Source organism: Phragmites australis, chromosome 2 (genome assembly GCF_958298935.1).
Source record: "Phragmites australis chromosome 2, lpPhrAust1.1, whole genome shotgun sequence".
NCBI lineage: Eukaryota > Viridiplantae > Streptophyta > Magnoliopsida > Poales > Poaceae > Phragmites > Phragmites australis.
In genome coordinates, this window is record NC_084922.1 from 6,216,203 (window position 1) to 6,241,662 (window position 25,460).

At 44.3% G+C, this 25,460-nt stretch overlaps 1 protein-coding gene, 1 long non-coding RNA gene, 1 other non-coding gene and 2 pseudogenes across 5 annotated transcripts; 3 read left to right on the forward strand and 2 right to left on the reverse strand.

Moving 5' to 3' along the window:
* Positions 1 to 320: 320 nt before the first annotated feature.
* Positions 321 to 11,702, reverse strand: LOC133896161 (probable zinc metalloprotease EGY2, chloroplastic). 3 transcript variants are annotated; one of them, XM_062336705.1, is made up of 13 exons: positions 11,485 to 11,702; positions 11,329 to 11,398; positions 3,917 to 4,012; positions 3,647 to 3,733; positions 3,504 to 3,557; positions 3,179 to 3,286; positions 2,851 to 2,925; positions 2,655 to 2,760; positions 2,412 to 2,505; positions 1,804 to 1,957; positions 1,257 to 1,464; positions 916 to 1,076; positions 321 to 782 (listed from the first exon to the last, which is right to left on the reverse strand). In XM_062336705.1, the coding sequence occupies exons 1-13, from the start codon at positions 11,646 to 11,648 to the stop codon at positions 522 to 524; spliced, it is 1,638 nt and encodes a 545-aa protein (XP_062192689.1). In that variant the 5' UTR covers positions 11,649 to 11,702; the 3' UTR covers positions 321 to 521. The 3 variants fall into 3 exon arrangements, with proteins under 3 accessions (XP_062192689.1, XP_062192678.1, XP_062192697.1); XM_062336694.1 differs by having other exon boundaries at positions 3,647 to 3,736; XM_062336713.1 differs by lacking the exon at positions 11,485 to 11,702 and having other exon boundaries at positions 3,647 to 3,755; positions 11,329 to 11,346.
* A 94-nt stretch (positions 11,703 to 11,796) lies between these two features.
* On the forward strand, positions 11,797 to 21,324 carry LOC133896171 (sulfoquinovosyl transferase SQD2-like; annotated as a pseudogene).
* Positions 21,325 to 21,502: 178 nt separating this feature from the next.
* LOC133910326 (cytochrome P450 89A9-like) lies at positions 21,503 to 22,603 on the reverse strand (annotated as a pseudogene).
* A 766-nt stretch (positions 22,604 to 23,369) lies between these two features.
* Positions 23,370 to 23,441, forward strand: TRNAD-GUC (transfer RNA aspartic acid (anticodon GUC)). The gene has a single exon. It is a non-coding gene; the product is annotated as a tRNA-Asp (tRNA).
* Positions 23,442 to 24,514: 1,073 nt separating this feature from the next.
* LOC133909799 (uncharacterized) lies at positions 24,515 to 25,282 on the forward strand. The gene is made up of 2 exons (XR_009908436.1): positions 24,515 to 24,656; positions 24,756 to 25,282. It is a non-coding gene; the product is annotated as an uncharacterized LOC133909799 (long non-coding RNA).
* Positions 25,283 to 25,460: the final 178 nt, after the last annotated feature.

Sequence of the window (25,460 nt, forward strand, 5' to 3'; positions counted from 1 at the left end):
AGAAGCTCTTGCATTACGTCAGGCCTTAATCCTCGCCCAAGATGCATATGCGCAGAACATTATTGTGGCTTCAAACCGTTTATCTTTGATTAACAAGGTGAAGGATTTAGGTTTGGAGAGATCTACTGGAGCCATAGTTCACAACATTAAGTGTTGGGCTACAAAGTTTGTATCTTGCATTTTTAAGCAGCTCATGTTCTTTCTAAATCAGCAGAACATGACATTAGGTCTTGTTGGTTTAATGAGTCCCCTTATGAGATCAGGACCATTATCTGTAAAGAACAAGCTTATGAATGAATGAATGAAAAGGGTGCTGCCCATTACGTAAAAAAAAAAGCTCCTGTTTTTATTTTGCTACTCTAAGGAGCAATGGAGCATCATAGGCTCCAAACGGTTATGATCAAGGGGAGCAAAGATGACAGAACTGAGTACAGAGCCGACAGGTAATGTGTTACATCTCAGATACAGTTGGAGGAAGAGAAGCCGGTGATTTGTGATTGTGACTGTTTCTTTTTCTCTTTTCACAAGTCAAAATCCAAATTGGTTAATTGGGATGGGTCAAAGGGGAACGGGTAGGGTAGGCAGACCAGAAGCCCGAGGAGCAAAATGGTGACGCCAATGCTGATGTAGTTGTTCTCAGGGTCAGTAATTTCCTCGGAGAGAGGAGCGATCGGACCCCTCTGCAAGAAGAAGATCAGCACTACCCAGTAGAACGCGACGTCGCTGAAGAGCGCTGATATTCCGAGCAATCCAATGGTGACACTACTGAGCCGAGCCGATATCTGGCATAATTCCAAGTTTGGATTCATCAGAAGTGCCAATGATGAGCTAAGATGTAAACCTTTCTCAGCAACAAGCCTACAAGTAAGGATAAAAATTTATCATGAACTTATCAATTTATCATAGCATATCTACCTTTCTTCCCCACATGGCGAATGCTACGCGGCCACCATCAAGCTGTCCTGCAGGGATGCTATTGATAGCATTGATCAGGAGACCAGCCCATGCCCATAAAACAAGTGGGTTTATGGATAGCTGTGTTCCTTCTTTCAGAGCATCCCCAAGAAGAAGCTTTGCTGTACAAAGGAAAGATTGATCTCTTAAACAAAATCTTCATAGTTCAACAAAAAGTTGTTCCTGTGCACAATTCAATACGTTCTTGCAAACTTCCTCGAATGCAAGCAAGTACTAATGAACATCCAGAAAGAGGACTCCTTGTGTAGTTATGAGCTTAAGAATTATGATCAAATGCCTACCGAGACCACCGACAAGAAATGATTCATGAAATACAGTTGGATCTATCACAAGACCGAGGCCATCACTTGGAGGTAAGATGAAGCCCAGCAGCAAAAGAACAAATCCAAGGGAAAAGCCCGCCAGTGGTCCAGCAGCTGCCAGCTTCAGTAAGTCCTCACGATTGCGGACAATATTGACAATCCTGGTAATGGCACCGAAAGATCCTATCTACAACAAAGAGAACAATGCAAGACTTTTTATGGCAAGAGAAAGTACTGAGCTAGATAAGCCAGTCAATAAGCCAAAATGGATGCGATGGTCATAGCCAAAGCTCTGGTCTACGTTGTAATATCCCAAATTTCAAATGGCCTTTCATGTCAGTTGCTTATCTGAAAAGCACATCCCATATTAAACATATTAAATAACTCTGCAAGATGGCTAAATAAAAGGTTCAACAAAGTTTTGTAATTTCTTTCTAGTAATTTCATAAAACATTTTTAAAGCTAGAAAAAATTCATGATATATTCCTTAGGTGAAGTTGTAGACAAGTAGTCTGCCTGTCTTTACCTGCCAGCTAGGGACAAAATATGGTACTCCAAGCTTGATTCCACTATCCCTGGCAGCAAGGATGTGTCCAATTTCATGGACCCCAATTATAAGCCCGGTTACTAGGGCACCAGATAGTCCATCTTTCAACAGCTCAAGGTTGTCAAATGTTGATCTGTAAGAGAGACTTATAAGAAGACGTCGTAGACAAATGTTTGGCTTCAAAAAGAGGAAACCCATAGTGATCTGTGGCTTAAGGATATGGCGGTAAAAGCATACAATTATTCACTGAATCTGTATACAAAACTAACGAATTGGAAACATAAATGTCACATGTATTAATAAGTCTTAAGCATAACATGGAACACAAGCTTTAGCATCTTATTTATTACCAAGTCATACTGTGTTTCTCGAGGCATACGTCATTTGGTCCCACTTAAGGCTTCAAAGTTCAATTTGAGAAAGGTTACAACAGAATGGCATAAGCATATGTAGCAATTCAAAGATGACATCAAGCTAGAGAAATACGAAGAATATTTACCTTAATTTCTTTAGAAAAGAGAAACGAAAATTTTAAAACAACATAGAGTGAAGGAAAGTGGCAAATAAATGGAAGAGAAACCTCATACAGCAAGTTGTTCTGTAGAACAGGTACATTTCGAAGTAGCAGAGTGAAGATGGTGACTAATCCAAATGCAGCAGCAGCAAACCATTCAGGGACAGCTGGACATTTAATTTACCACGAACCGACTCAGCAATCTTAACACTGAATAAATATAATAATACGATTTAGATGCCTAGCAATTAAGCATAATATTTGACCATTCTAAGTACTACCAACTCCACTGAAGTCACGAAGAAAATATTGTTACCTGTTGTTTCAGGCTGTAATGTCTGCCTAGGTATAACTACTGCAACTGGCTTCTCATCCTCTGGGTTGACGAGAAGAAAAAGCTTATATTCATCACCAAATTTGTTCTGTTGATAACCAGGAGTTGAACATAGATGAGACATTCACATCTACAAGCTTAGACTTCTGAAGGGCTAGCTTTGCAAATATCTTATTACCTGTAGACGATTTGTGATCTTCTCAAAACTTTTGGCTGGCTTACCACGCAAATTCCCCTTAAACAGTACTCCACCCTTATTTAGACAAGTAAAGGTGGTAAATAACATTTAATCATTCCAAACATTTATGCACGAGATATAAACTATATTCATGACTAGTTTAAAAGCTTAGTCATTCTGTAAGAGTGTTTGGCTTAGTTAGCCCAAGAGCATGCCTGCTGGTATTGGCATGTATCAGTGGAGTATGAATGTAGCTCTATAAACACAATTTCTAACAAAAATCTTATTTATACACAACAAGGCAAACCATGACATCCCAGACATTCACCTCATAAGGCTCCTGACTTGTCACAAAAAATGTGTCAAACCCAAAAACTTGATCCTTTAGAATGTCTATTGTAGCCTTGGGGATCCTAACAGAATCATCAAGCTGTTGCTGCAGATCATTCATATTAGAAAAGTAAACTATATCAGCACCTCATCACAACCGCAGAGTTCAGAAATATTAAAAGGTCAAAAAGAGTAATACATATCTTCTCTATTTACTAATGACTACCGTTTAGCTAATGATGAAAAAGCAGGATCCCGCTTTGAGTTTCAACTCACACTCAACTTGTGAACATATACACAGAAAAAAATATATCAATGATTACCCTCATTCCTGGCAATGGAGAGCCGCTAGCGACTTCAACAACTTCCACATTCTCCTATATTTAACAGATTATTAGATATGTCATGAATTTATTCTCAATTACTCATAAGATATTAAGCTGCTGGGCATCAATTAAAAGCATACCTGTGTATCATTGGTAGCAGTGGCATCTCCATCAATGTTCTGTGTGTCACTGGAGCCCAGCAGTTCTGCATTCGATGTTTCATCTTTCTTCTGGTGAGTCATGGGAAAGCTAAATATTATAGTTCAGTTATTTCATGTAGCAAGGACTAAGATGCACAAGGGAAGTGACTGTGCTACTTTAAATACAGGGCAACTCAAGCCCAACACTAAAGGAAACCTAATTTTCCATAATAAAAACTTAATTTGACCAAGTGTAAGTAAGGAGTGTACATTGTCTATATTGGAGTCGCTTTCTGCAGACCCATTTTGTTCTGCAGCACTATCAACTGAAGGTGATGAAGCATCATTTCGAAACTCTTCTTTCTCCTGAAACAAAGGCCAAATATATCTAATCCCTTGATTCCAACAAACTTTTAACATTGTTCATAATTCTTGGTTTTATGAAAGGCGCTTCTATGCTCTTCAAAAACTAGATAGCACAAATCTGTTAGTAGTGGAATAGTGGGTGGTCCTCAATGTGGCTTAAAATTTGTGCATATCATTTTTGGGGAGAGCATAGAAGGACCTCTGTTTTTTGTTTAGTCAGTTAAGTAGTTAACTCTACATTTCATCCCCTAAGTAGCTTTAGGAACTGAGCCTACCTCAGTTGGTGGGAGGTGGGAGTTTACACCCTTACCACCCAGTCTAAGTCCTCTTTGACTCAAATTTAGATGCCTATTTCTTCTTAGAGTAAATTGCATTGGAGGTTCTTGAACTTTTTTCTCAAACGCGCGGGAGAGCCGTGTGTCATTATATTAAGAAAAAGAGAGTTCGAATACAATGCCGCGCCAAATGGCCAGGTTAGTTTTTAATTTACATACGTGCCACAGACTTTTGATTACGACCACACGCCGGGGAAAAAAAGGAAAAGGTCACCCCATCAAGAAATGCAACCCCACAGCTCCGCCCAAACACCAAAGTCTAGCCTCCTCGATGATTTCTCGTAGCAGAGCTCTAATACTCGGTCGAGCACCCTCGAAGACGCACCGGTTACGAAGCTTCCAAATGGACCAGGCCACCAGGATTAGCAAAGAGTTGAAACCCTTGCGGCACTCCTTGGAGACTCTGCGCCTAGAACGCCGCCACTAGCCGTGGAAGTCGATGTCGAGTCCCCCCCCGGTGCCAACTCCTTCAGCCCAACTCGTCGCAGCGCTTTGAACCAAGCCTCTCTCGCAAAAACGCACTCCATAAGCAAGTGTTGCATCGTTTCGTCCGCCTGATCACAGAGAGGGCAGCACTGCAGGTGCTGAAGGCCTTGACGCGCGAGGCGGTCTGATGTCCAACATCTATTAAGAGTGGCTAGCCAGATGAAGAACTTAGCGCGCAAAGGTTCCCACGACTTCCAGATCCTCCTGTAAGGATCGAAGTTGATGGCGCCTGTGAAGAACCGGCAATACGCCGATCGTGAGGAGAAAGTGCCCGACGCACTTGGTGTCCACACCAGCTGGTTCGGGCAATTGGTCTGCAGGACAAAACCCTCCAGAGCATCCCACAGCTGCAAATAATCCACCAGCGCTGGCACGGTCAGGTCGCCGCTGATATCACGGATCCAAGCATGGTCCTGCAAGCCCTCGAGGACAGTACACCTGCGCACCACCCTCTTTCGCACAAAAGGAATCGAGGCTGGCGCCAAATCCTTCAAGGATCCACCGAAAAGCCATCGATCGGACCACAACAATGTCGATCTGCCATCTTCAACCACAGTCACCGTTGATAACTCAAAAAGTGCCTGGACATTGGCATGGACTGAAACTCCAACCTTCGCCCATGGCCGGTCTGGCTGCGATTTCTGCAGCTAGAGCCACCGCATCCGAAGGGACCAACCAAGAAGCTCCACGTTGTGTAAACCAAGGCCACCAAGATCCAGTAGCCGGCATACCCGGCTCCAGGCAACAGCGCAATGTCCGCCATGAACTTGCTTCCTTCCCTTCCAGAGAAATGCCCTCCGTCGCTTATCAATGGCCTTGAGCACCCACTTGGGCACATCGAGCGTCAGGAGCAGATAAATAGGGACTATCATGAGCACGACACGAACAAGTATGGATCTCCCTGCGGTGATCAACAGCCCCGCTTTCCAACCCGGCAACAAGTCATCCAATTTGTCGATGAGCGGTTGCAAGTCCGCCCTACGCAGCTTACGTATCGACAGCGACAAATCCAAATATTTGCATGGGAAGGTAGAGATCGTGCACAACAATTCCGAGCGGACAGGTTCCATATCACTTTCCAGGCATTGGATTGGAACCATAGAGCTCTTGTTCATATTGGTTCTCAAACCCGACGCGACACCAAAGCATTGAAGAATGGCCTTGGTTACTGAGATATCCCGGGACGTCGGTTGAATAAACAGAACAATGTCATCCGCATACATGAAGAGGCGGTGACCGATGTCTCTGTTCGCCAACGGCTACAGCAACTCCTCCTAGCCAGCCTTGACAAACAACACGTTCAACACATCCATGACTAAGATAAACAGCATCGGAGACAGCGGATTGCCTTGACGGAGACCACGACGATGCTCAATCAACTCTCCCGGGCAGCCATTAAGGACTCGCGTTGATGATGAAGTCAACAGCAAGCACATCATAGTCCACCTAGGGCCGAACCCAAGGTGCACAAGAACCTCCAGCAAGAAAGCCCAGGACACCGAGTCGAAGGCCTTAGTAATTTCAAGCTTCAGTAGAACCCGAGGCATCCTTTGGTTGTGAAGGAACCTGGCCATCTGTTGGACAAGAAGGAAATTGTCATGTATGCAACGACCTTTGATGAAAGCGCTTTGATTCACAGAGACCATCGAAGGTAGTCATGGCGCAAGACGGTTAGCCAAGATCTTGGTGACTGGCTTCGCAAAGCTGTGAACCAAGCTAATAGGTCAAAAATCCCGTACATGCTTGACGCCTAGCGTTTTGGGGATCAACACCAAGAAGGACGAATTCAAGAGATGCAGTTTCCTACAGTCGCCACCGTGCAAAGCTTGCAGCACAGCCAAGACATCGTCTTTGATTACCAGCCAACATTCCTTGTAGAACCTACCCGTGAAGCCATCCGGGTTGGGTGCTTTGTCAAGTGGTAGCTGCTTTATAGTTTCCCACACCTCACATTCATCGAACGGTAACTCCATAGCTCCCAATTCGAAGATAGCAGGATGGAAGGACTGAGGATCAATGTAGCTTGCCGTTGGTGCGGGGAGCCAAACAGCTCATTGTAGAAACTCCATACCGCTCGCGCCTTGTCCTCTTGGGAGCTCAGAATCTAGTCATCCACCTTGAGCTTGGCTACAACGTTCTTTCGCTTTCGGTATATGGCCTGGAAATGAAAGAAAGTCGTGTTGGCATCACCATCCTGCAGCCAAGAAATCCGCGACTGGGAACTCGCAATGGTGTTTCTTCAATTGACGGCGCAACCAAGTCTCTTAACGTGACAAGGCTCGGCTATCCTGCGCAATGTCTAGCTGATGGAGGAGTTTGTGAGTTAGATGTAGCTGAGTTCACATTGCCAATTTTTCGTTGGCTCCATGCTTGCAGACTTCGGGCAAGGCGATTGAACTTCAAGGCGAGGCGATGCACCGCGCAGATGTCGTCCATCGTCACTGACAAAGCTTGAAGCACCGCCTTGTGGAAGCTGTCAAGGCTGGGCTAATAGCTGTCAAAGTGAAAACGCCCTTCCCCCCTGATGTTTTCCCTGAGGCCCAGGAGAAAGGGGCAATGGTCCAATATTCCGACCACAAAGCTCTGGAGGAGGCAATCTGGAAAGATATGCTCCCACTCGGTTGTACAGAACACACGATCCAAATGAACCAGCGTCGGCGAAGAGCGTTCATTGGACCAAGTGTATTTTCGACCTAGGAACTCAATCTCAAGTAGCTCAAGGTCATCCAAGAGGCGGCGAAAACGACCCATCATTGCGCGATCAACGTTGGTGTTGTTCTTGTCGACCTACCTATATATCATTTGAAATCACCCGCCACAGCCCAAGGCCCCGTGTAGCCGTAGCGGACGTCACGCAACTCCTGGAGGAAAAGAAGCTTCTTTGCATCCAGTTGTGGGTCGTATACACTCGTTAGCCACCAATGCCCATCATCCGTGCCCATGAACTGAATGGAGACGAAGAAAGAATTGACCCTGGAGGAAATGGCGGTGCACACACACCCCTTCCAGGCCATCAGCACCCCTCTCGCGAACCTATGGCTGGTAAGGCGACGTGGCGGTCGAACTCCGAACCAAGAGCAGAATTCTGGCGGACATGGCCGCTATTTTCGTCTCTTGGAAGCAAACGATGTCAGGCCTAACGACAGCCACGACAGCATGCACCGAGTCACGACGCGCAGGATTGTCCAAACCGCACACATTCCAAATTAGAATATTTGCAACATCCATATGGAAAACCAACAGAAAGACGACCAAAGGCCCCGTACATAAAGTCCGAGACAATCAACACCCGACGGCGAGGAAGTCAGTAGACCAAACTTCCTCCACATCCGGCACGGTCCAACCAAAGAGCACGGCGAGCGCAATAAGATGTGCACGGGAGAGTGGTCTACCGAAGAGGCCAGCATACTCATCATGTGCGTCCAGATCAATGTCGTTGTCCCCATCTGCTATGATCCCTAACTTCTTCATGAGCAACACCTGTGCTCGACGGATGGCATGAGCATGGGGAGCACGACCCACCAACCATCTGCTTCGATGGCAAGGGACCACCAAAGCTAACGTAGACTTGGGTCGGCGCTTGGTCAAGGGCGGCGCATCAAGCACCGACGATGTGGGCATGGACACCCAAGCAACGAATTCGGCCTCAGGCACTCATGGAGGCGATGATGACAACGTCAAAGGCACAGAGGCTGACAACGACGGCTTAGGCGCAAGCGCCAGAGACAACGATGGTGTAGGCGCAGGCGCAAGTGAAAACTTCATAGGCATGGACACGCACGACGGCGAAGGCGTACACGTGGGTGTCAACCGTGAACGACACCTAAGGTAGACCAGCGAGCAAAACTTGGGGAGGTATACCCACTGTGCACGAACCAAAGGCGCGCCCGCGCGCGGGCCATCCCCATCCAAACGAGCCAGGTGGGCCGCGTCCACCAGCGCCTGAGGGAACAAGTCCACCAAAGGTTCAAGCGACGGCCCAGATAAGCCCGCGTCTGGATACAGGGAACCAGTGTGATCCACGTCAACAGCGCACAGCGTGAACCCTCCAGCCATAGGAGAGACGTGAGGGGGGGGGGGTGACTTCCAAAGAATTTGAAACAAGGTCGGATGGAGTGACCTGTTGTACCAGTTCATCCAGAGTAGCCTTTTCAGGGGTGGCTGTAACATCCTGAGTTGAGCATGTTTATTTAGTTGCAAATTTAGCTCCAAATTAAAACTTTTTAGAGTTAATTAATATAACTAAAGTTAAGAAGATAAGTCTGAATGTATATATATACCTTCATGTACGTTAAATGTGCTAAGTTGAATAAGTATTCTAAATAGCACAAGAGTCAATTCCAAAGTAATCTCTATATTAGGATGGTTCATATGCTTTGGTTGAGATTTTTATGATTCTTTGTGTGGTGGTTTGAATTGGGATGTCTCTCAAATTCAAAACCTACTTTTAAATTCAGTTCAGCTCAAATCCAATCTGAATTCAAATTCTTGGATTCAAATTATCTCCAAAAGGTCTCGAGATCCAAGGATCAGATATTTTAGATGAAGTTGATCTAAATTCAAAATCAAATCCAAATTCAAATACCTCAATTTGAATTTAAACCTTATTCTTATCCCAATTATTCTTTTTCTTCTTCTCGGGCCGAATTCCAATTCTTCTCATTTTCCCGGCCCACCGAGCCAGCCCACTCTTTCTCCCTCCCCCCCCCTTCTCCCACGGTGTCGACCCGTTCGCTTGCGCGCGCCAGTTCTCGACCCACGCCACCGTGCTACCGGCCCAGCCGGGCACTCACACGCGCTCCAGCGCTAGCCCGCGCCTCCCCCTCGCTGGCCGTCCACGTGTCGCCCATCCACCGACTCACTCCCTCTCCTTCCTTCTCCCTTCCAGCGCGACGACGATTTTGCCGGCCGTCGTCCCTCCGGGAAATATCCCCGCGCGCCGACCAGCCTCTGCTTCCTTGCTCTCTCTCTCTTTCACGCTCTCTCTCTCCTCCCATGCCCTACACGCACGATTTCCGCAACCTGCCCATGCTTGGCCGGCGCAGTCAGCCCATGCCCCGGAGAAAAAGGTGGGCGTCGGCCGCCACCTCGCCGCCACCTTCCCCGTGACACCAGCCCGAGCGCACCGCCTCCGTGCTTCCTCTCCCTCTCTATAAATAGCAGGCCCGCGTCTCTCTCTCTCCCTCTTTCTCCATTCGCCTCACCACAGCGCTGCCGCCGTCGCCATTGTCGCGCGCTGCGACCACTTCGTCGCCCATCTGCCGTCGATGTGCTGACAGGGAGCACCGGGGAGCCTTCACCGTCCTTGTGCCACCGTCCAATTGCAGGGAGCCCGTCAGCGCCAATAGCCGAGCCTCGCCGCCGCCACCTCTTCGACGAGTCACCGGCCGCCGTCCCGCTTCTCATCGTTTTTTAGCACGGTGAGCACCCCAAGCCCCTAGCACCCCCTCCTAGATAGTGTGTAGGCCTCCCTGTGCTCTCCCTTAGCTGTTTGCCGCGCGACGCCGTGCATAGCTTCCGCCGCCGTGCTTGCGCTTGCTGCCAGCGTGATTCTTTTCGGTATTGTGGTCCGGCCATCGTGTCGTGATGCTTAGAGGCACCGCGACCTCTTTTCTTTGCAAGATTGGCCCTTTCCCGTGCAAGGGAGGTGCTGTCCAATTGCGCCGCGCTGCTGTCTCTTCTTCGGCGGTGATCTGGCGTCGTTCTCGTAACAGGGTTAGGAATAAATCATCTAGAATCTTTAGTTTTATGATAAAATCAACGCTAAATCTGTAGTTTTGTGAAATTGTTGCTTAAATCTATAGTTTTGCGATAATTTTATCAAAGTATCTAAAGTTTTGCAATAAAATCGACACTAAATCTGTAGTTTTGTGAAACTATTGCTTAAATTTGTAGTTTTGTAATAATTTTGTCAAAGTATTTGTTGTTTTACGAAATTTTCTCTTATGAAATAAATGCAGCTCTACTGCTTTCGTTAAAAAAAAAATCCACATTTCATCCTCTCCATGTACTTGTTCAATATAATCACATATACATGATAACATGATCCATGCAATTTTGATGGTACAATGTAGAGAATATTTGGGCAGTTAAGAACAATGCCAAAAAAGTTCTTTTTTGTCAAGATGCATGATAGCACCCTCGTTTCCAACGAGCAAATGATGACTAATAGTAAGCGCGAGAATATTCAACAGATCACAATTCTTACTTGGATAATCATATGTAGGATTCTTTAAAAAAGGATAGTTCAGGGCTTGCCCTTATGTCTCACCACTAAAGTAGGCCATGTGTATGGCACAAACATTAATATTTTAGTCACAGCATAACCCAGGGGATGCTGCATAACACACCATAGGAAAATAATTTGATTATGGCAAAGTTTTATACTCGCCATTTCAAAATGCGATTCATGGCTCAGTGATGTACATATGTAGCTGACTAGGTTCCGAATTCAAGCAATGCTTAACTGAAATTCGGAAGAGGGGAAGGCTGTACCTCGTCGTCGCCATTGCCTTCCGGATCAGTCTCAGTCATTGCTTGGCACGCGACCCTTCGACTCCTCGGCCTTCATAAATGGAGTGGAAGCAATCCAATCAGACCACCTCAGTTCAAGGTCTCCCGCTTCAGCCAAAACCAAGAAAAGCAGCGGACCTGTGCCCAACGAGCGGGAGTGAGCGGAGCGTGAGCGTGAGGCTGCGTGCGCGCCCCGCGCCCCCGCTCCTCGAAGGCAAGGTTCTCGACGCGAGCAGGAAGCGGTGGAAGCATCCGTACGCGGCGGCGGCGGCGGCGGCCTGCGACGGCAGCGAGGAACTCATGGCGGGCAGGTCGGTGGTGGAGTGGAGGAGAGCGCAGCGCGCGGCTTATCTCCTCCTCGGAAGGGAATAGCAGTTGTTTTCTACGGCGGGGATTTTTCAGCGACGCGAATCTCAAAGCCGGAGCCACTGACGTAATTATCTCCGACCACGAGGGCATTTTTGGCAACCGGCCGTGAGCACCTTGAACGCGACGAGAGGAATAGGGTTCTGCGGTTGCGCCGCCGCCCGCCGGACCAAGAAGAAGAAACCTCGCTCTCATCGCAGGCGAGCGGCATGAAGAGCGTTCCGGTGTCCGGAGGCCGCAGCGTCTCCCTCGCCCTCTTCTCCGATGTCTCCAACAGCCGGTATGTACCTGCTTCTGCTCCTTCCCATTCACCTCTTTCATCGCCATTAGTACTGCTGTAGAGCACCACCGTAACCATTAGCACTACCGAGTTCCTGTTTCCATGGATGAGTTGCGCGGTGATGAACTGTGACTGTGATATCACTCGCTGAACATTTCTAACGCATCAGGGAACTTCTGGACTTGATGCGGTCGGGGAAGCTGGAACCGGAGGTTGCTTTTCTCAACGCCTCACTGGTGCGTGGCGATTTGCCCTTTTTCTTTTATGTGTGCTACATCAGTAATTTCCTAATTGAACTTGATGAACTGTGAGGTTTGATACTCATTTCCTGTGTGATCGACAACAGGTGCCGGATGTGTTCCCTGTCCTTGCTGCGGCTCACAAGGCGCTGCTGTCGAAGGCGAGGGAGTCGCTGACCACAAGAACTCTACACTCCGAGCTCGTCTACAACTACTCTGGGTCGAAGCATGTGATTGATCTAGCTGATGTTGTTGCTTTTGCATTACAAGATTGTTGCGATGCAGCGTGTTGACGATTTGTCCATGATCAATGGTTTCAGATAACGGAGTCCCTGAAGCGTTGCGGGATCTCTGATGGCACGAAGTACATCCTCGCTGCTCGTTTTGATGCATCTGACGAGGAGGTATGACTTTTAGGATGCCTCATCTCATTGAGTTATGGTTTTAATCCACCAGAGTCTCGCTGTTCTTGTAATTTAGAAAGTAGAGCACCATCATAGGTGGTCATGACATTTTGTTAGTAACCCAGTACGAGTTGGCATCAACTGTGTGTTTGGTTCAACAAATTGTGTTCTCGAGCTGGCTAGTATATGTAATGTGTTAGTTGCTCCAGTGTGCAAAAACTACTTTGAATCAGATTTACATGGATTTGCAACATGTTAATCACCTTTGTTCACATAAGAAATTTCACATTCATGTGGTACTGCTAAATGTAAAAACTGGAAAGTGGTTTCAGCCATGCTAAAACTTTCTGCTCTGAAAACCTGTTCCTAGTACTTGTACTCTCTTCGTTCTGTATGTATATTGGGGGTGGTGCCCTAAATTTAAAGTTTCTGGTTTTGACTTGAGATTTTTGCGACCAACTTCAAGCATCTATGTGCTTGATTAGGTTTTTATTACTAAGTACCAACTGTGAGGGCAATTGCAAAGACTGAAGGTTTTAACAAACCAAAATGTTCATTATAGGCTGCTATGTTTGGCTCCATCAAATGAGTTCTTCTAATTATATTTTGCAAAATTTAAAGTACAAAACAAAGCAGTTTGAAACACATATGTGCTTACTGTTTCCTAACAGAAATGTCTTTCATAATATACCAAATTTATGTATCCTCGTAAGTAGTAGCCTGCATATCAGTGTGGCAGAACTGCAGAACATAGCTGCAAGCACTGTCTTCAAGATCTGGAGGCACACATGTCCCTCTCCCTCTCAGTTCATGTTGCTCTAAATCTTTTGGAAAGTTTAACTGAGTTGAACAACAGAATAGTAGTGTACTGTATATACTAATCTACAATGTAGTGTTCTTTAAACAAAATGTTACTGTTTGTTTCTGCATTCACCCTCAGTTCCATGCCAGTTCTTTTTCTTATGCATTTGCCTATGAGTTATTATCCTTCTACAACAACAACAACAAAGCCTTTTGAATGAATGAATCCAACAAGTATGAAGGTGAAAATCGCAACATTACAGATGAAATCAGTGGAGAAACTCATCAGCGGCACCGAGATTGATTTAGCAGAATTGGGAACAAGAGCAAACCAGCCACAGATACTGAAGGTTTGAACTTGATGCTAGTTATGTACTAATATGGTTTTTGTAATAGCTATCCATTCTGATTGAGATCATATCTGTTTTCCTTTTTCCTATTGGCAGCATTATAAAATACCTCCTCAAGAACTATCAATATCTACACTGCCCTATGCCATTGTATGCAGGATTGCTGCTCGAGATGCTCTCTAAGGCCTCAACAATCATGGTGCTTCTGCCACCAGTGCAGATTGAACTCTCTGCACCTTTCCTTTCATAGTTAGGCTCTGTAGTCTCTGAGATGTTGTAGCTCTCAACCACATGTATGACAGCGCAGCAACAATTGAGTTTCTGTAACGCATCGTATCCACATTTCGTGCAAGCAACATGTCATGGAAATATATTGTGCAACTGACTCAGAACCTCTCTTTCAGTGGCATCATGGGTCACGATTTTAATCTGGGCAAGATGCGCCACACGATCGTTTTGGCACCTTCCAGGATGAGGTGGTCACTACCAGCCTTGATGCCTTGGGTTCACGTGTTGCTGGAACAGCGAAGGCAGACTGGACTCTCGTGGAATTTTTACATTTTAACCTTTTTAAAAAACATATTCTACCAATAAACCTCTGCTGAAACAATTTTTGCAAATAGCCTTTTTTGCACAAAGCTATGGTATTTGGCACCGTGGTTGAATAGTATGGTGTCGTGCTACCAATATTCTATTTTGTACTTGAAGATGTTAATTGTTACGGTATTGTGTTATTCAACTACAACGCCAAATGTCATGGTGCTGTAAAGTGCTCCATTTTTCGACATTATTTTCCAATAAATCTATGCATAAAAAAGTTTTTTAAAAGGACCAAATTCTAAGAATTCCACCTGTCTAGGCTGGTTAGCTTAGCTCACTGGCATCGCAGGTTGCAGCTGTTCTTGCATCCTGCCAGTTTGCCCAAACTTTGAATTTTTTCTTGTCTCAACAAAGATGACTTTTGGAGAGCTAGCTAACAATAAGGTTCGTACAAAGTAGGATCAAAAGTATCATATCCTGTGACACTGGTGATGTTCCTTTGCACATATATGGTTCGTTGTTTCAGAAGGTATAGTTGTTAGACCAACATGCCAGCTGGTTCAATCATTCTACAATTGTAAGGTTGGACAGATGCCATACCACATAATTTCATCATCTCATTATGATATGAACACAACACATGTATTATTCCTTTGTCTCTTTCCTCTTTATCATTTTCTCCAGTGATAATATATATAGAATGGGTCATATATTGTTCCCTTAATTATTTCATTTCCTCTTATAATTTCGCTCCAATTGTTATATTACCCCCTCCAATCTGTGATTGTGGACAAAACCTAAGCTTGCAAGCTACTACTACTAGTAGTATTAGCCACCTTCATTTTTTTTCCGCTGACTTGTTTTGACTATTCATCACCATTACATACATGTACAAACTCTATGTAGGGCATAGTGGTAGCTGTCATGATTATGGAGTAGTTTAATAGCTGCACAATTGGCATACAAAAACATCCTGGGAATATACCCAGCTCAATATACACACACCAGATAAAAATAGACATTTTAGCAAGATTCTTCTCCCCTGAGAGCTGAGACCTGAGACAATAAAAAGGGAAAACTGCAAAAAAAACCCCAAAAGTCACTTGGATTTTGACTTTCCCCCCCAAAAGTTGTTTTGTTGCAAAAAAAACCCCCCAAAAGTTTGACTTTGTTGCAAAAAACCCCCTAAAAATTCAAAAAAATAAAAAAATCATTAAAAAATTCTAAAAAAAACTAGAGACAATTCTAAGACCTTCTGTGAAATTTTTTTTCAAAAATAATATCCTTTGCATCATATTTCATGGAGAGAAAGTTTGGAAAAAAAAGAAAAATGTGCAGCTCATTTATTAACTCATGTTATTTTAACTTTGTCATGTCTACCATTATTTTTCCTACACAAATAATTGTTTAAGTAAACTAATAAAAGTGGTTTCACTAATTTTGGGGGTGTTATGGATTAGTTATGAATTAATCTATCTGTAACACATTTACTCAATCCTGCACGTTACAATAACTATTTCAAGATTTCATGTATTTTTACAAGATAGAGGATCATGTAAGAAGACTAAAAAAATTTATTTCATGATTTTTGGATTAGTAAATAATTAACTATGCATTTAACTCGAATTAATAAATGAGTTGCACGTTTTTCTTTTTTTTCAAACTTACTCACCATGAAATATGATGCAAAGGATATTATTTTTGAAAAAAAATTTCACAAAAGGTCTTATAATTGTCTCTAGTTTTTTTTAGAATTTTTTGTGATTTTTTTTTAAAAAAATTGAATTTTTGTGGGTGTTTTTGCAACAAAATCAAACCTTTGGGGGGATTTTTGCAACAAAACAACTTTTGGGGTGGGGGGGGAATCAAAATCCAAGTGACTTTTGGGGGGGGGGGGTTTGCATTTATCCCCAATAAAAAAGACTTAATGATGAGCTCTCAACCATGCCGATCAATTCAAATTTCTGCGTTCTTGTACAAGCTTTCATTGGACAAGCTAAATCCATTTCTACTCACTAGATAGTGATAGAATCAATTTGATAACCACATTTCAACATCGCACGGTGTTTGTGCGAACACAATATAATTAGAAGAGGTATCTGTAACTAAGCATAGAAAAGTTGCAGCGGAAAATAATAAGTCCAGTAGCAGGTGCAATGTCACATTAAAGAACTGAAGCACCAAACCAATCTGAAATTGAACAAAGAAGATTTTTTTATGCTTCTTTTGACAACTTGACTAAAGAGGATTTTTTTTAGAGAGAGAACGATGATAGTTTACAGTTAGCAATTTGGGGTTGTGCTTTGTAAAGAACAACCATATTCAACTGAGCCATTTTAAATGCCAGAAAAGAATCCCTGAAAACTAATTTATATTTGACAGTCTTTTCTTTTGTCCAATTGTCTTTAGCTAGTAATGTGATTACCTCTTATCCTGTGTTTTATTGAGTCGGTTTCTTCTATATGTCTCGTGGTTGCCCCATTCTCCTCCCTAGTCGACTCGGCACAAGTCCACAAGCACCCACCCCTTACATTCCTGCCTCAACCGCACTTACCCTCCTTTCAATTTTTTTTGGCATTGAAGAGGGAGAAGAAGAAAAGAAGGAAGAAAAAGAAGAGAAAAAGAGAATGTGAGAAGGAAGAAGAAGAGGATAGTCCCTAGTTTTTAGCTCAGGATCCCCTACTAGCCCCATTTTTGGATTAAAAAAACATTTGTTTCTTTATCACTTGTCTCTGGCACACTGCACTGGAAGCCTCATATTTTCAGGAGATTATCCTCGTCTACAACAGTATCGTTGACCTTTTCTTTCTGTTGTTTCTCTAACAGCTTAAAATACCCAAAAAATAGTTCCCCAAAAGAAAGGCATTCTTAACAATTCCTAAATTTAGCAAGGTGCCCAGTATTAAGCCAGGGGCGCAAACCCAGCTGCACACTTGCACATCACTGTGGATTGGGTATCAAAGATCTCAACATCCCCTTCCAATTATTGCAAAAGAAAATTGTAACTTGCACTCAAGGGAGGAGAGGGGAAGGAGGAGATCTTGCAGAGGAGAGCATATGCCTCGCAAAGTTCCCAGCCCAGCCGGTTTGGTTCCCTCCAATATTCTCCTGCCCTGATGGAATATCCCCGCAATCTCAGCTCGTCTTCTTCCTCTCCCGCTTATATACGCAACGGCGAGCTCGGCCCTCTTCCTTGCTAAGACACATACACAATTACACAGTTACACACGAACCGTGCACGCTTGCACATACTTGTAGCGAAGCGAAAGATTTCCGCTTTGTTCGTGGTCTCTTGGGGTGACGGCGGCGGCAATGGCAATTGGCGAGAAGGAGATCAAGGACGACCCGGAGGAGGCGCCGCCGCTGCTCCTGGACGAGGCCGCGCGCCCTCGCCGCGTCGCGCTATTCGTCGAGCCGTCGCCGTTCGCGTAAGCCTCGTCGCCGGATCTTCGCCTTTGCTTTTCTCTTCTTGGCCTTGTATGCATTCTTGACTGGATAGGTGAGACTGTTCCGGTTAAAAGCTGAAAGATTCCACTTCGAGCAAGCAAGCTCGGAAGCGTTGTCCTTCACTCCTTTCTACGTTTATATGAAAAGTTTGGATTTTTCTTAGGTCTTGGGATTCGTGAAATGAATGTATTAAAATTCTAGTGAAAAAATTATGACTGTCAAAAGAATTGAGTTGGTACTCCACTTATCAGGATGTATGAAGAACGGGATCCGAAACATCATCTGTGAATTGCATTGATCTGTCATAGGGGTGGCAGGAAAAACTTGCTTTTTTTAACCTACTAGGGAGAAATGGTTACTTCCGATGGCGAATAGAACTGATATTGCGTTCCTAGTAGGTAGAAATGGTTACTTGCCATGCATTGATTTTGCCAGTGTGCTTGCGTTCCTCATTTGTGCAGCTACATCTCTGGGTATAAGAACCGGTTTCAGAACTTCATCAAACACTTGCGTGAAATGGGGGATGAGGTACAGTTTTTTTTTCCGGGTGCTATCATTTAGTAGGGTAAATTTGGAGTAGCGATGGTGGTTTTAGGATGACACAAAGGGTTGCGGATAGTTCAAAGTTTATTAGTTGGTGTGACTTAATTTGGTTTTGTGGTCTGTTGTGCAGGTCATTGTTGTGACCAACCATGAGGGAGTTCCGCAGGAATTTCATGGCGCCAAGGTTATTGGTTCATGGAGGTAAGTTTTGAGGATACTTGTTTCTACTTCTGTCTTTATGAATATTAGTAGCAATTAGGCAATAAAGGTCTGGGTTTTGTTGCAGTTGTTTAAAAAGGGAAGCGGGAACACCTACTGAGTAGCAAAACTACAATAAGAAAACATTTATTACTAACATCTATGAACTAGAGTTACAACAAGATGCAGAGCATTCAAAGTGCTAATACCTGGAACCATCTCTTTTGCTATTAGTACATTCAGGTTGTGTGGTTTAAGACATAATCTGCTAGTTGTAACTCGGAAGTAATAAGTGAACACAGTTACTGTGTTTAGCAAAACTTGTACGGACTTCTTGAATAACGCTATAACATGATTCTAAAAGAAAAGTAATTCTAGAAAATCAAGCTGGATAGATCGGAAGCGTTGTGTTCTTTTTGATGGAATCACATGATCTGTAGTGGCTTTTAGTGACATATTCTTATGCTTACAACTGTTTGCTCATCCTTTACAGCTTCCCATGCCCCATGTATGGAAAAGTTCCTCTTTCACTGGCACTGAGTCCTAGGATCATTTCAGAGGTTGCAAGGTTTAAGCCTGACATAATTCATGCATCTTCACCTGGAATTATGGTAACTTTACTTTGATCATCAAATCATCTAGTATCAAACCTTTTCAATTATCTGCCACTGAGTACAATGAAAATTCGTTGGTCTTTCAGGTTTTTGGGGCTCTTGCTATTGCTAAGCTGCTCAGGGTCCCCTTAGTGATGTCTTACCACACCCATGTCCCAGTGTAAGTTACTATGTGTTATGCTGCAACAAGTTTCTACTTTTTTGCTAGTTTGGTAGTCAACATTAGTTTCTTTCTTTGAAAATTCATTAACAGTTCAGTAATGCTTGCATGGTCAAAAATAAATACCGTGCAATTCTTTCTTGATTTTGACAATGAGCCAATAAATATGAAAATTACTGGATAGTGTCTAAAGCAATATCAGGCTGAAATGAATAAAAAAAGAGGAAAATCAAACCAAAATGTAATACAAATTTACCATGATTGACTTATTTTAATTGTTAATAAAGGACTTAAAAGTAGGCGGGCAACATGCAGACAGAAAGCCCTTTTTATTGCTGCTGAATCATACATTCATAGTTATGTATTTCCCCTGCAGATACATACCAAGATATACATTTAGCTGGCTTGTAGAGCCAATGTGGCAAGTAATAAGTAAGTATTCCAGTACCAACTCATCTGTGCTTTCTTAAATGCCAACTCCTATGTGACAAAAGCACTGATTTTGTCCTGTTTCAATCAGGGTTCCTTCATAGAGCTGCTGATCTAACTTTGGTTCCATCTGCTGCTATCAGCAAGGATTTTGAAACTGCCCAGGTTATATCAGGTTGTTTGATGTTTATACATGTCATATTACGACTTTAAATGTTTTTTGTTGCTTCTCATGTTATAATGTTAACAATGTGATTTCCCTCCTTTCTCAGCTAATAGAATACGCCTTTGGAACAAAGGTGTTGATTCTGCGAGCTTCCATCCCGGATTTCGCAGTCATGAGATGCGAGTTAGGCTAAGGTGATGCCCTGTTTCATTTCTTCTTGTTATGTAAAGTAGGTAGAGATAATTGTTGACGCCTCTGTTGTATGATGATTCTTTCAGTGATGGTGAGCCAGAAAAACCATTGATAATTCATGTTGGACGTTTTGGGCGTGAGAAAAACTTGGATTTTCTGAAGACGTAAGCTATTGTATTTTCTCTTTTCTGATTGATTTTATCATTTATTTTTTGTTAACGAACATGGTGCATCTGGCCTAAATGATTCAACTGACATATTCGTTCTTTTATGCTTTGCACTATAGGCTAGTTGGCACTAATTTTGCTTTATGATTGATCAGGGTAATGGATAGGTTGCCTGGAGTAAGAATTGCATTTATCGGAGATGGACCATACAGGTATAACCAATGCAGTGCCTTGCTTTCGTTTGTCAAGATGTTTTGTTTTCATCCAGTTCATGTATTCCAGCCTTAGCATATATGCTACTCATGCTATAACTGTCTTCTGAACCTCAGCATTTCTAAGCTAACAACAAATGTCGGTTAAGAGAAATTTTTCATCGTACATCTTTTACTGCAGATCAACACTGTTGAGCTTTTAGCCTTTTAGGGTAAGTTTGTTTACCTGCTCTTTGCAATTACATGACAGGACCGAGCTAGAGAAGATGTTTGAGGGGATGCCAGCAGTGTTCACCGGAATGATGCAAGGCGAGGAGCTCTCGCAGGCATACGCCAGTGGCGACGTTTTCGTCATGCCGTCAGAGTCCGAAACACTTGGCCAAGTGATCCTGGAGTCCATGTCATCCGGAGTCCCTGTTGTCGCGGCCCGTGCCGGCGGGATCCCGGACATAATCCCAGAGGACCAAGAGGGCAAGACCAGCTTCCTGTTCACCCCGGGCAACCTCGACGACTGCGTCGGCAAGGTCCAGCTGCTGCTGACGAACAGGGAGTTCAGGGACGGCATGGGGAGGACGGCCAGAGCCGAGATGGAGAAATGCGACTGGAGAGCCGCGTCGAAGACGATCCGCAACGAGTTCTACAACGCCGCCATCTGGTATTGGCGGAAGAAGCGCGCGGAGCTGGTGAAGCCGCTGCAGTGGCTTGCGCAGATGTTCTTGCCGGCGCCGGAGGCCAGCAGCATCACCCAGTACTGAAGCTGTTGCAGTCACGAGCCAGGTGCATATGCATTCCTTGTACATCTCTGGTCTACAGTGCAGTGTGGATAGGGAGACAGTTCCTCGTTTTTGTATGGAAATTGGGTTTGTGATTGGTGCGGCAAGGCCATCGATTGCGTGTATTGCGTCGTATTGAAAAACTGGCAATGTGCTGTCTCGATGGGCCGGGCACGGTGTACTTTTGTTTTTGTTTTTTTTTCAATACGGAGGCTCACAAACCACCCAGCAAGAGAGGTGATGTGCGAATGTCTCTGGAGGTAACCACCTGAGGGCTAGCGCAACGAATCAAGTGGTTCATCGGGCACGGTGTACTTTTGTGCATAGAGCAAGGATTGATTCCTCGGTATGATGCCAGCTCGGAGCGGATGCTTCATGACGGTGGTGAAATCCATGGTCTCCACCGTGTCGACGGCCTCCCCCTCCGACACCGGCAGCCACTCCAGTTCCCTCACGAGGCTCCCCACGAAGTACTCGCCGTGGTGCATGCCCAGCGAGTACCCGGGGCACATCCTCCGCCCGCCGCCCAAAGGCATCATCTTGATCTCCCTGCTCCCCGTGATGTCCACGCCGCACCCCTTGCTGCCGTCCAAGAACCGCTCCGGCCAGAACTCGCGCGCTGCCGTCCACACCGCCTCGTCGCGGCCGATCTCCCTGGCACCGTGTAGCCGATCTCCGCGTCTAGTCACCTATTTTTACAATTATTCAAACAGTACACCTATTTCTGATTGAGAATTGGATTTCTGTGATAATTAAAGGGTGTAAATCGGACTTCTTTCTAAATAAAATACTTCAGTAAGGACTTACTACGGTACAATTTTTTTAAAAAAAAACTATACTTCGATCGTGTAAATTTGGCCGCATTCGGCTATAGTGAATTGCAATATGATCTCATGGTCAAATCAGCCAAATTTTAATGAGGATTAGGAACTCGGAGCAGGGTCACCGTCGTGTCCGTCCCGCCGTTCAGGAACTCGGAGCAGATCGAGGCTGACCATCTCGGCGTCCGTGAGGGGCCGGTCGCCTCCCTCTTCGGCCACCCGAAGCGCGAGAAGGGAGTCGGCGTAGCACGGCAGGTCGCCGACGCCGCGCGTGGCGTGGATCAACGGGGCGAACATCTCGTCCTGCCTCCAGCGCACGGCGACGTGCGCCGCCCACCGCTTGCGGAAGAGCCTCTTGGTGACCGCCGGAAAGAAGGCAAAGACCGGGAAGGAGGTAACGGAGACGAGCACGTTGCGTTGCATCTCCTCGATCTCGTCGAGCGGATTCTGACCGAGACGCGCGAAGCACATGTACGCGAGTAGATCGAACATGGCTCGCCGCAGGAACGGCCTGACCGTGATGGCCTCCGAGTCCGAGGAGACACGTGCCGACATCCTAGTCCTAGTTGTTCCGCAAATGATATTGAAAAAATTATAATTTTTATATGATTTTAGATAGAGATAATATTTATATAAAATTGTACCTATCGATGAGATTTCCAACTTGATATTTGAACATATTTCTATTTGAATTCGTTTAGATACTTAAAAAAATAGTTAGAAGTTTCAAATCTAAAATTTACAATCACTTTTTAAACATTTAAATGGATTTAAATGGAAAAGTATTCAACTACAAAGTTGTATATCTCGTTTAGAGACCATAAGTTTTATATAAATATAATTTTCATCCGAGATCATATAAAAAAAATTATAAATTTTTTAATATCGTCCGTGAGATATAGAACATGTCGATATATGAAGTGCCGACAAGCTCTGAACCTACTGACATATAGGATGTTGACACGTGAAGTACCAATAGTTACCTGTTTATGTAAATATTAAATTTTAGTTATTTTTTGCAAATTATAATAAAATAATATTGTTTTTTTTAAATTTCGTTCTATTTTAAGCCTAAACTTGCCATGTCTATCTTTAGTCATCTGCCACAAGTTATTAGATTGCTATCACAGCTATAATAAATTGCATTTTGTTAGTCGCTTGACTCATTCGTCATAAATATATCAGCCATTTTTTTGACAATTTAAGCTGCCTAATTTTAGACGCGGCAAATTAATGAGCAACCAAACATGTCCTTGGTCCCATCTCATCGAACTCATATGAATAGATATATTTGCAAATCTATGCAAGTATCGAACACCAAGTCGTTGTAGTATAGTGGTGAGTATTCCCGCCTGTCACGCGGGTGACCCGGGTTCGATCCCCGGCAACGGCGAAGCTTTAATTTTTTCAAGTGTCTTTTCCTGTAAAAGCTGCGTACTAGTCGATTGAACTCACGCGCAAGCGCAAGCATCTGAGGCTTCGGCTGTGTGCTTGTGAAGGTCATTGGGATCATATCTGCTTCTCACCGGAATTCATTGTGCCTATTTTGTAATAACAAGGAAATCATATGCAGTTATGATTTGATATTTTGATTCAAGGTCAAGATGGCCAGAAACAAGCCGTTGATTTTAGCAAGGAACCGTCTGAAAAAGAAATCAATTGGCGTGTGTTTATTATCCCAAGAGCTGGAGTAATTGAGAGAGAAGCCGCCAAGGACAAGCCTCCAGAATAAATAGACTCAAATTGAGCGATGACAATTGACAACACGAAATTCTTCCATCTCAAAGCGAACTCTAGAAGAAGGAAGACTCGCATCCAGCGGCTTCAGAAAAAAACCAAGGAGAAGGGATCTTCGATTCAAATAATAAAGCATGATCTCGTCTCAGCCATCAATGATTTCTACAGCTTGAGAAGTCCCGGTTTCCAGCTCATCAACTCAGGCAACATCATCCTCGTCCCCAAAAAAGAAGGGGCTGACAAGGTCGCGGACTTCAGACCGACCAGTCTCATTCATGCAGTGGCGAAAATTATTTCCAAAGTGCTAGCGTTAAGGCTGGCCCCTTCCACGAACGAGATCATCTCACAAAGCCAGAGTGCTTTCATCAGGAAGCGCAGCATCCGCGGCAACTTCATGTATGTCAGAACCTGCCAGCGCTCATGCAAAGAAGGGGTTTTTCAGATCTGAAATTTATAATCAATTTTTTCGGCTCAATTGACACAAACTTTCAGACCGTCCGTCGTATGGAAAAATTGGGCACCTCCGAAATGCAAACTCGGAGCATGACTGTCCTGTCGGAACCGCATGTGGACATCAGACAGACTAGCAAGACGTGGCTGGCCACATAACCCTGCTTGTCCCCTGTGCCGTCACACGCCGGAATCAGTGTGCAACACCTTCTTTTCTTGCTGAACGCCGATGTAGTAGACGCATTTGGGCCGCTGTGGCGCTCTGGCTGTCCATGAGCAGCACATGAGCAGTTTCACTTGGTTCTGCCTTCCCCGATAAGGCTAATCGCGAGACGAACCAAATGGCCTTCCAAGTTGCCCCTTTCTGGGCATATGCATATGTGACGTCAGCTAAGGGCTAAGGCCCAAAGAAAAAAAGCAGGTCCATCCTCTACCTTTGCTCAATCATGCGTCGCCACTACACGTTATTAAAAATTATATCTTGTTTTCCTTTTCTGTCCTTTGTTGATGCTGAAATCAGGCTTAGATGGCAAAGAGGAAGCAGAACAGTGAGAACTGAAGCTGTCTGCCAACATCTGTGATCTTCTTCTGAGAGTTGTGCTCGGAATTTGGGGGTCAGCGTTTCGCTTTTCTGTGCTGTACATCGTGTTGGCGTCTGTTCATCCATCACCAACGGGACTGCTGCCACCCAATTTAATGGCGATGGAGGGACTATGGATGTCTAAGGAAAGGGGACTGCAAGGAAATGCTGCCTTGAAAGGTGGAAGCAAACAGCAAAAGATTCACAGCTACACGCTCTCAAATCTGAGTGATGTTGAGAGCATTACCCCTACCGATCTTCTTTGACAATTTTGTTCTTGTTGAAGTTAATCTAGATGGCTAAGGACAGTATAGATTGCAGAACTTGACTAGTCTTCTCCGCACTTTGAAATTTGTCTCTTTTGTTTCAATTTTTCATTTCCTTAGTTTTTCTTGTCAGGTTGAAGATTGTTATGGGGAGATCTTGCAGTACCATTGATGAAAGGAGAGCTCTTTGTCCTTTGTGAATCTTCTTCTTTCTGCTTGCAGACTGCAGTGCACAGGTCGTCCTGGTTTGCCAACTTTTTTTCTGAATACTGAATGTACAAGGTTCAATCTGACACTGTAACTGCTGTGCCTGTGATTTGTAACAATGTACTACTCCAAGTGTTGTGCAATACTACTATCAAATTTTCTTATATTTTAA